At 39.6% G+C, this 11,295-nt stretch overlaps 1 protein-coding gene across 2 annotated transcripts; it reads left to right on the top strand.

The window, feature by feature from the left end:
* The first annotated feature begins 708 nt into the window (after positions 1-708).
* r3hcc1l (R3H domain and coiled-coil containing 1-like) lies at positions 709-6,028 on the top strand. Of its 2 annotated transcripts, none has more exons than XM_008396110.3 (7): positions 709-875; positions 1,068-1,539; positions 2,572-2,759; positions 3,373-3,443; positions 3,797-3,892; positions 4,397-4,537; positions 5,309-6,028. In XM_008396110.3, the coding sequence occupies exons 2-7, from the start codon at positions 1,084-1,086 to the stop codon at positions 5,359-5,361; spliced, it is 1,005 nt and encodes a 334-aa protein (XP_008394332.2). In that variant the 5' UTR covers positions 709-875; positions 1,068-1,083; the 3' UTR covers positions 5,362-6,028. The 2 variants fall into 2 exon arrangements, with proteins under 2 accessions (XP_008394332.2, XP_008401974.2); XM_008403752.3 differs by lacking the exon at positions 709-875 and adding an exon at positions 879-950.
* Positions 6,029-11,295: the final 5,267 nt, after the last annotated feature.

Below are 11,295 nucleotides of genomic sequence, written 5' to 3'. Positions count from 1 at the left end.
TGGACAACATGTCTTGTAGATTCAGTCAGATGTCATAAAATCCATCCTTGTTTTACTACAGTGTACCCTTCTTCTGATGGTTAGTGCAGAATAATTCTTCATGAACCCAAATCATGTCAAACTGGTTTGATGAACATGACGGTGAGTTCAGTGTCTTGCAGTGAAAAACACTGCAGGATGTAATAATCTAACACTTTATACTAGATTAAAATATAACCACACAGCACTGTTGAACACCTTTATGTATACCACTACTACCATTTGGTTCAATCTGAGTTTAACTCATTTACCATGAAAAACGTGATGAAAAATGAAACCTATATGGACAAGGATTAGGTTCTGGCTATTATCGAGTCTGTATTAAATATTATGCAAGTTCACTAGTATTAATTTTAAAAAACATTTTTTGTCTTGGCCAGCAAATAAAACCAATCAAGCAAACAAAACCGTATGAATATTTGATAATATGAGCGTTGTGGCTGAAAAAAACAAAACAAAAAAAAACCTCCAGTAAATGTGCATCCGGGTTGTTTACCTACATGGGCTAATGCGGAGTTTGGGATTATGTGCTAACCAACACCACCGCTCCATCTTGCCACACCTTTTCCTCAGCGGGCATAAAAATGGTGCGCACCCAATCACATTTATTTGACTTGCAATTTATATAAAGATAAATGTTTGTCTTTTGTCAAAATAGCAGAAACATCGACCTATTAAGATAGTCCATGTATTTCTGACTTTCTATCTGGATATGCATCAACGCTGCTACGTCTTATGGGAGACGTAGAGAACTACGTCTCCCATAATGCTTTGCTGTTGACGGCGTTTTCGTCATAGAACGCGACAAATTCTGTTGCTAAACAAACCAAACACGGGTAAGCTAAAGCGAAAATGTGTCTCAGGTTTGAATGAAAGAAGTATATTTTAGCGAAATTAGCTAAATATATCGAGTAAGGTTACCTTTTAAATGATGTAAACTCGAATACACTGATTTTAAGATTGCGAAAATAGTTCTCATTTATTACGTAGCTGTGAATGTAATTATCTCTGCTTACTGCAATTTTCAGATACTTGAATTTAAACATGGAGGCGGAAAAGCCAAAAGAAGAGGAGCAAAAGGAAGCCTGCGCTCCAAACCAGCAAACATCGACAGATGCCTGTCAGTCAAAGAGGCCCAACCAGGCGCTGTACGTCCCCAAACAGCGACGCCAGGCCGCTAAAGACAAAACTCCCACTCAGGGAGAGGACAAACCAAGACCCAAACCTCGATATACAGACAAGGCTCGAAAGAACGCCAAAAACAGGAAGGACAAGGCCAACACCGCAGCAGCTGCAGCAGCTGCAGGAGGCGCAAACGCTCAGAGCTGCGATGTGCAGGAGGAGAGGCTACAGGACGAGCAGGTGATGGCTAATGGGCAGGCAGAGGCTGAAGCTTCCTCACAGCAGGAACCAGCATCCCCTCAAGATGAGAACGAGGACAGCTGGGAAACTTTGTTCAATGATGAAGGAGACTGTTTAGATCCACATCTACTGGAAGAGGTGAGAGCTGTTTGTGGGCTTTAGCACCTCCGACTCTTAATCAGCATTCATGCTCTCCAACATATTGTGCATACTGTTGTTGGTGGGAACCTCAAATACATAAGAACCCCCGCTAATGTTTGGTTACTTGGAGCAGAGTTTCCCAGCCCTGGTCCTGAACTCACACTGCCCTGCATGTTTTAGGCGTTTCCTTGCTTCAGCCCAGCTGATTCAATTGATGGCTGATTAACAGGCGTTTGCTGAACTGTAAACAGGCGTTGGCATGTTGGCAAGAAATCCTACCGACATGTCGCTAAAACTATCAATTGTCTAAAAAAACCCAAAACATGCACTCACCTGATACAGTCAGATGAATCGGGTGTATTGAAGCAGGAAAACATGCAGGGATGTGAGCCTTGAGGACCAGAGTTGGGAAACCTACCAACATGACTACATGATCAACAAGATTTTTTTTTACATGCTTTTGGCCGCCTGATATTTCATCTCTGTTCTAGTCAGAAATGGAGGAGCTCATTTAAATTGCTTTATTTTTCTAGAACAAAGCGGCTTTTTAAGGCTGGTCTGTAAAATCTTGATAGAGTTGAGATCAGGGCTTTAAGAAACCCGACTCGTCAATTCCCAATCCAGTTTTGCTGTGTTTGGGATTGGTGTCCTGTTGGAACACCAAAGCGTGCTCAGGCTTTTAGCCATGTAACCTAAATTGTTACCTTTAGGAGAGGGGAAGCTGTTTGTTCAGGACCTAATAAAGCTCACACTCATCCTAAAGTGGAAGCTACTTAAACATAGACTGAGCTTTCAATAGTGCTGCACCAACTGTCTAGCGTAGTGGTGGATTCATCATGCTGAGGATCATTTTAGCTACTAGAGGTACTGCTGCTTTCCACAATAAGGAGGGAAGTAATGAAGAAAAACCTAAACTGTTTCTAAACTCAACTTCACCTCAATCAGCTCAGAGATTGTTCAAACGTTGACACAGTTGGAGAGGCACATTTGTGTCTCCTTTCATTCATCTCTTGTCTCTCGCCACTCAAGCTGGCTCTGAGCGAGGGCAGAAAGAAGAAGTCGAAACAGGAACCTAGATTTGACTACTACAACATGGACATGGACGACGAAGACGAGATTGACCTCACGGAGGACGAACTGTCCCACATTGTGGAAATCTACGACTTCCCCTCGGAGTTTAAGACGGAAGACCTCCTCAGGTTATTTCAGTGCTACCAGTACGTATGCATCCATCTCATTTGTCTACCTTTTATGGGAAAAAAAATCTGTAAATATTTTGATTATTACTCTGTTTAAATCAAATTCTGTTGAGTTTCTCTAAAATCAAACGCAGCTGTGCTTCAGTTGCCTCCTTCTTGCTCACTGGATGAGTAACGTTCCTGAATCTTGAGTCCAGTCTATTTTCAGCCAGCTGCCATGACGTAAAGTTATGGGTTTTATTGCATGGTAATTTATGGACGCTCATTCTAATAGCCTTTACTTTTTCATTTACTTTAGTGTTTATGCATCTGAAGTAACATTAGATAGTTTGAGCAGAAGAAAAAACTTTTAAAGGATCAAATTCACGGGTTGGCCAATTAAACTGCACCAAATCTTTATTATTATTATTGCTATTTTTGGCAGTGACACAATCACACGCATTCTTTAAGTACGAACCGTTCCCAACACAACTAACTTGATCTAGTTTTGATTTAAAATGTCTCCAGATTTTGCTCATGTTCAAATTGGAGAGTTTAAATCAGCTGAGCGAGAACCATCTTTGATTGAGGGTTGTCAGGTTTAATTAAACGATCGGTGCCGGATTCATGTGACTGCTGGCTGCGTTTTCAGACAGAGAGGATTCGACATCAAGTGGATTGATGACTCGCATGCCCTGGGTCTCTTCTCCAGCCCCATAGCAGGTGAGTGAAGCTTTGCCTCGCTCTCAGCACCGTCACTGGTCCTTCCCTCTCCACCACGTTTTGTACGTCTGTAGCCCCGGTATTTTGGGTATAAAAATAAAAAGTAACCTTCTGTCATCTACTCATCGTCTACTTTAAGGAAATATATTAACATGGGTCCGAGCTCGTAGCTTGTAAACGCATGGCTACGAAATGGTTTGTTTCTGGAGAAAGTTGGGAGGAAACGGGTCATGAGTGTTTATGAACATTAACACAGAGCCGACACATAATACATCATAAAGTGTATCAATATCGTAATATAAATGGAGCACAAGGTCTGCTGTTCTATTATTTTGTTTCTTTTCACTTTTCAGCCCGGGAAGCTCTCAGAACCAAACACCCACTGATGAAGTTAAGGCCCCTTTCCAAGTCCTCCAACGCCACCAAGGCTAAAGCCCGCAGCTGCTCGGGTACAACTGCATGTTGATGTGTTTTTACTTTGCATTAATGTCTCTGGAGTATTTTTGATCTTCTGCCAAGAGCCACAAACAGACCCCAGAAATTTCAGGTTTTGCTTTGTTTTATTGTAATACTGCAGAATCTCCCAGCTGTCCCTATGTTTGGATATAGGGGAGGCTGGATCATAAATTTCATTCAAGGTGGCATTAAAAAAAGGACTTAAAGTCTTAAATTTGATCTTCTGAAACCTGGAAATACCTTGATTAGTCATTCCCACTAAAAATATTGAATAAAAACAAAAAAAAAAGAAAACACAGCATCTTTGAGGACTCCTGCATAGCTTAGTTTTATCAGTAATTCCAGCTGGTCAAGACCAGATCATTTGATTCTGGGATCTTGGAATTAGCTAAAAATGAAAATCTTTATGCATTTTCTTTTTTTTTTCTACAGTAATATGTTAATATCTATCCAGAGAGAGTAGCTAAAACATTTTGCCTCCCTGTTCTTATTATAAGACTACCTCCTTCCTGCTAAAGAGCGACCTCAGACGAGCGCTGCGCTGGCTCGGAAGCTTGTGATCGGAGCACTTGGTGTGAAAAGCAGCTTGACGAAAGAGCAGCGAGAGGCAGAGAAGAAAAAACTTCAACAGGCAAAAGGTACATTTACACAAACACATGAGGTTTATCTTCCTATTGGGTTGCTTTAGTTTTAAATGGAAGGTTTTTGTTTTATTAGTATCGTAAAAATAGCTATTAAAGCTTCTGACAGAATGTCTGAGTGTCAGACAGAAAGCCCAGCCAAGGCCTGTAATGAGAATTTATTGAAATGTGGCGCAAAACTCCCCCCACCTTCCTTACCTGTACGTGCACTGCACGGTCTCTGCCACAAGTGGGAGCTGTTTGCACGTCGTCACAGACCTGAGCGGAAAGATGCAAACCGATGCCAAGAGAGCTCCATCAGTTGCTGTGCACATCACTGCAGCTCTATAATCAGCATAGCAGCCATTTTCCTTCATGGAGGGAACATAAGTATATAGGCACAGAAAACCACAACTGCAGCCCAACGAGCAGTCAGTCCAGGAAGCAGAGGTCCGGACTGCAGCAAACTAAAAAAAGCTTCTTTGTTCTCAGCATAGGCGCACCACCAGGCTCTTTATTTAAGATCTGTAAATGCACAGTAAATGTGAGTACAAAACAGCATCACGTGTTAAACAGTATGTTCTGGGAAAGTGATGCCACATATAAAAAAATGACTTCCAGCTGGCTCCTCAGTCTTGCCACCCGCTCCTCACATCCCTACTTGTGGTAACGGCAGATATATATTTAGATCATTGATTCACCTTCTGGGAGTTTTTAAAAATTTTTTATATAGATGCTTCCACGTCTTCATGTGTGTAACATGTTTGCGCTTCTTGATTTACCTTTCAGAACAAAAGCGTCTGGCAGCAAAACAGAGAGAAGATGCTTGGGAGGGAAAGTGAATGGACACAACATTTTTTTTATTGTTATCATTATTATTTAGTTGAAAATTACTTGAACTTCAACTCTGGTTTTCTTTCAACCGGCCATGATTGGAGCAAACATCTGGACCCACATTCATCTTTATTAAAGCACTGAGACTCGATGTGAAACTATTTGATCCAAAGCTTTTAAGTTTGGCTTTATAAGCGTTTAATGTTTTAAAAGAGGTTAATTGTTGCTTTGATGAAGACATTGTTGAATTTGATGCTAGCTAAGTGAGTAATGTACACATTTTTACTCTAAATTACTACTGTTCCTCAGTAGTAGCTAACATTTTTAAACTCTTACTAGCCTCAGACCAGCCGCTGCCAACCACAAGCGTTACTTTCAAGACTTTGAGTTAGGACATCATGTGTTTTTGTTGTTGTCCTGTTTGCTAAAGCCCAGCTTACTGTTGAAATTAATTTGTTGATTTTATTTCAAACGATAAACATTGTGTTCAGTTTGTGCAGGTTGTTCAGGTGTAAAGATCAGATTGAGGTTGTAAGAGACCTCATCTTCACTGTTTTATTAGTTTGAATGAATTATTTCTTCTTTTTTTTTTGCTATTTTATTCTGATACAAAAGTGTTTCAGTAGTTTGAGTTGTGGCCTAAACAAGTAAAAATAAAGCACAATCCCAGCTCAAGTTTTTTATTTTTTTAGTCAGGAAATGAATGTGATGCAGAAAAAGTGGAAAGTGGGACAACAGATGACAAGCAGCCTTTTGGGTAAATTCTGGCACATTTACAAAAAATGTTAATTAATGCGCATTGTCCCTATCAAATACATTAAAGGGAGAAAAGTTGCTTTTCAAACTTTTGTCCCACAAGTAAAAATCTTATAAGTGTGGTGTTAAATCAGTTCAACCCTCATGAGTCTATATTTTGAAGAACCTCTTTTTTTTTTTTTTACAATCATAGCTGCAAATGATGGCCGTCTCTACCAGCCTTGCCATTGGGTTAAAATTTTATTTGCACCTGTCTTGTTTTAGGATTTTATTTCTAAAGAATGTTGAACCAAATATGTTTGAGCTACAAAATTAGGAGCAATTGCTACGTTTTGTTGCTCCATTAAAAATAGAAAATCACATTAAGACACATTCAGCTTTGTGGCTATATTATGACAGATTATGAAGAGATCTAATGGGGTGTAGACTATTTTGCAAAGGGCGATATAACAATTTATTCCTGAAAAATTTGGACTAGACTTTTTTTTTTTTTTTTAAAGCACCAAGCCTCTAACATGAGATTCAGCCCTCTAATTCAGGCTTAGCTCTCTTCACTGAGCTTCCTTCTGAGTGTGCATACACACATACACACATCTCAAGAACAGGAGCGTATTCTGGCAGATGCAGACAGACACCTCCTCTGCGGTTTCACCCGGCGGACCACAGACCATGTGGCACTGCAGCTTGCTCCCGTCTCCTGCCAGAAATCACGCCATGTTTGACCAGGAAAGGTGCATTTCAGAGCTGTAGATTTGCCCCCCTTTATATTAAACCCAAATTTTATTAACGTGTAGTTGAAAGTTCAGGAAATCGATCTAACATCTTGTCCTGAATGTAAATAAGTGGGGGAATGCTAATCATGTTGCTTTCAGTCAGGTTTTCATTCATAACACAGACTTTGGTCGTCCCCCTGTGAAGCTTCTTATCAGGTCAGCGCAAAACTCGTATGAGAAATTTATTTTGGTTGCGGCCTGAGTGACAGACTTTGTGCCACGTTGCGCTTAGAGAGCTAAATTAAAAGCAGCAACTGAGAAGGCATCATTATATGTTCCTCTAAAAAAAACATTGCTCTAAATGAGCTCACAGGAATTCATGTTGAGGGAATTTTTTGGATAAGACAATCATCTGGGTCAGTATGTTTGAATTAGAAGTTGTTCAAAATGGATGAGATTTCTTGATTCTGTTTGTTTCTATAGAAACAAAAAGTATTTCACCTGGTGAGAACATTCTAATTATTTTTCAAAGTTTCAAACTGCAGATTTTGTTGATTGTAATTTACTTAAAAACACAGAGAACAAAGTATAAAAACAGACGTGGAAGCAGCCGTCGCAATTTTTCTCACTTAAGGAAGTAAACAGTGATTGATTTCTGCATTTTAATTACTTTTTAAAGAGACTATCAACTGGTTTTGGAAATGACACAAAAAGATATGGAAACATAAAACTCTTAATTGCATCATATGCTACTTTTACACATTTCTTCTTATAAGTAGGGCTGTATAAATGGATTCGGCGATATATATCAATATTTTCCGCCCTCGGAAAGTATCGATTTTTCATCCGCGAGTATCGATCCGTTAAACCATCGGGGTCCATAGCCTTATAGTTCTTTTTAAGTCTAGTTTGTTACGACGTAGCAGCAAGACTCCGCCTCCCTCAGTCTCACTTTCAACTTGAACTTAAAGTGCACATTATAAACTACACACCAGTTTTTAAATTGTGTTAATTGGCCAAGTATAACCGGAGTTATGCTAAAATTAGTAAACCATATTTTTCTGAATGTCAGAGAAATGTCAAAAGCGCCGCCATTCCCCGGCTTTTCCGATTATGTGAGAGGGAATGAGCTGCAAAAGCAGTGAGATCGCGAAATTAAGGCAAATTTTGACTGGTAGCATTCACTTCGTAATTAGTTTTTTTTTAGCTTGGCGGTTTCTCTTTTGTATATAAAGAATTACCAGAAGAATGAACATGGGTTGTTAACATCCGAAGCGGGCGCGCAGCGGCGCTGTGTTTTGAGCAGGAAGACGAAGAGGAAAAACCCCCAGCCGGAATCCGCGGCGCAGTGAGGATTTCCATGATATCAATGGCTGATCGATCATTCTTATTAGCAACAGACAAAGAGTATCAGAGACTGAGAGAACTATGAGATCCTGGCAGTATGAGAGGCAGCTACTCAGAGATCCAAGCAGGGGAATAGCGGCGCTGCGTAGCTGCAGGGAGTCGATCACTACGGGGTGAGGCGGAGCCACAACTTTAGCAGTTAGAAGAAAGCAGCTTACAGCCACGGCTAACTCCGGGAGCCAAGGTAGAAAAGCCTTCTTCCCCCTAGTCCAAAAGACTGCATTTGTGGCTGCATTTTTACTCCAAAATGCAGCCACAGTGTCCAAAAGAAAAAACATAAGTGCAATCATTTGCATATTGAGAGTCTACAGAGGCTCATAATCTCCCCACTCTGCTCCTGGATTACCGTTTAAACTTTTGAGTTTTATGTCAAATCCACATGAATTAAATGACAGAAACTAATTTTGTCCAGATGCAGACTGTTAAACTGTCCAATCAGAGTCAGGTATTGTGTAGTTGGTGCTTTTAATAAGTTTTCAGTTAACTAAATTCAAGTCTATGGAACACAAAATGTCACTAAAATCACTCTGTCCTTCTAAACTATTTAAGAAAATCATAAAAATGCACTAAACCGTATCGAATTGTATTGCTCGACAAATATCGTGATACATATCGTATCGTGACCAGAATATCGTATATCGTATCGTGAAATTATTGTATCACTACACCCCTAATTATAAGTAGGTTTTAGGGATTAATATTAATAAAAACTTACATTGTGCTACCTGAATAAGACACAGCAATGGAAAAAATCAATTGCCTGCACTCATAATTACTCCATTATGACATTAATGAACAGATGCAGCTTTCTAAATTAAACATTGTAGACAAACTGGAGTAAAAAAAAAAAACGTATTCAGATGTGTAAAAAAAGTTCAATTAAGTTCTTTTTTTTAATGAGTTTGCATATAATATGTTTCATAAAAGAAGTGCAATAGTGAAACCATATTGCTTCACTATTGTGAGTTTGTCACAGACATCCACTGTGACAAACCCAAAGAGTTTTTCAGGCAAATTCAGAAACACAAAATAACTTCCAGGAGGATATTGATATTAAAAAAAAGCAGGAAGTGAATTCAACTTCTTTACACAGAAATAGAAAATCTGTGGGAGCAACTCAGTCCTGAAATCTGATCCCTGCACAGAAGTACAATAGAAACCAAGGGCACATTTTAGGTGTGCAAAAATAAAATCGTTTTAGGAGAGTGGCAAGAAAAAAGTTCTGTTTGCAAGACTTTGGTAAGGTGAGACCAAACTATATTAGACCAAATATTGGTCTGTGAATATATATTATGTATGGCAGAAAACTAAAACCATCTGCCACAGTAAAACAGGGTGGTGGAAGCATCAAAATGGAGTTCAATACAGATGGAAAACCTGTTGGAGGAAAGTGGGAAATATGTACAGTTTCCAGAATGAGCACCATCCTAAATATACATCAGCTTTAAGGAAACGGTTTAAATCTGGCTAACACCTAAAACCAATTAAAAATCTTGGGCCAGACTACAAACCTGGCCCACAAGCTGTTCACACTTTTATTCGTAGTTAAATCCTGTGTTAGCTTGTTTGCACTTTTCCAATTCTATGTGTGAACCTTTGCTAAAAATATCAGTGAAAAGGTTCAGAGGGTGTGAGTCCATTTGGCAGGGAAAGTAATGCACGCAATACCAACACTAACAGTAAGCTACTTAAAAGAAAGCACAAAGAGTTAGATCTTCAAAAAGTTTCTGGAAAACAGACACGGTTCTGGCAGAACCAGGCTCCACCTTCAAGAACGACACACAAGAGTTTGGGTCGTCCTCAAGTGCACAGTAGAATTTGCTCAATTTCTGCACAAATTTTCAGCCGACCGCCCTGTTTGTTGTCCCTGTGGCTTAGCGACATACAGAGAGCAAGAAGCGGTGTTTTTTTTTAGTTTTTTTTTTTTTTGTTAACCAACATCGTGTGAGATCCAAGCCCTGCCCACAATGTCATGCTTTTTATTGTGGCTTCACGAGGAAGTACCGCAGAGCAGCGTACTGGGAGACTCATACACAATCATTAGATTAACAACACAAACCACTACTGAGCAAGTGGTGAGCACAAGTGCAAGCTCTGCTCAATGAGTACAAACGTGTTTCATAAAGCAAATGAAATGAGGCAGGGTCTAAATAAAGGAGTAATCTCATGTGCCGGAACAGTAAATGACCCCTGGGGGAGGAGGGTGTTGTGTATCCTAGCAGCAAACACTCAGAAAGTTTATCTTACGTCATCTGATTCCCTTTTCAAATTGTCAAACAGACATTTTTAGCGGAGACGTTTATTTTACATTTTGTGTTTCTTTGTCCTCCGTTTTTAGCGCGAGTGCACAAAAGCAGGACTTTATTATGCTTGCTTGAGCAGGTTATGGTAGGTCTTTGGTCTATACAAAACATGTTCATTACATTCTTAGATAATGAGATTTTAGTCTATTTTGAGCTCCTTTCAGAAGGAGCTGTTTTAGGGGCTCTGCCACTTCAAATACAATTACAGAGGCTTGCAGAAGTATTCATAACCCCTTTGATTTGTCTATATTTTGTCACATTACAACCAAAAAACAAACATATTTTATTAGAATTTAATGTGAAACACCAACACAAAGTGGTATTCAGCTGCGAAGAAGCAGAAAAAAAAATACACATGGTTCAAAAAAAATTTTTACGAATAAAAAAAACAGAAGATGGGGAGTGAAAATGCATTTGGCTCCCGTGAGTCAATGCTTTGTGGAGCCACCTTTTGCTGTTGATCTTGTTTGTCTCTACCCGCTTTGCACATTTAGTGGCTGAAATTTTTGCCCGTTCTTCTTTGCAAAACAGCTCAAGCTCCAGTCAGATTAAATGGAGTGTTTGTGAACAGCAGCTTTTCAGATCTCGCCACAGAACCAAGCTAAGTTCACCTTTATAGCACAGCTGCATCCCCCCCAGATGGTGTAAACAGAGGAATGTAGCAATAAATGATGTTCTGGGATGAATAACAAGGCGGACACAATGCAGCAAATTAATAGTTTATTGATCAAGTAAGTATTAATGTGTCTTGAGCCCCCTGAAA

Source organism: Poecilia reticulata, chromosome 1, assembly GCF_904066995.2.
Source record: "Poecilia reticulata chromosome 1, P_reticulata-male-v2, whole genome shotgun sequence".
Classification (NCBI taxonomy): Eukaryota; Metazoa; Chordata; class Actinopteri; order Cyprinodontiformes; family Poeciliidae; genus Poecilia; species Poecilia reticulata.
Note: the sequence above shows the minus strand (reverse complement) of the source record. Positions and strands in the feature narration are given on the sequence as shown.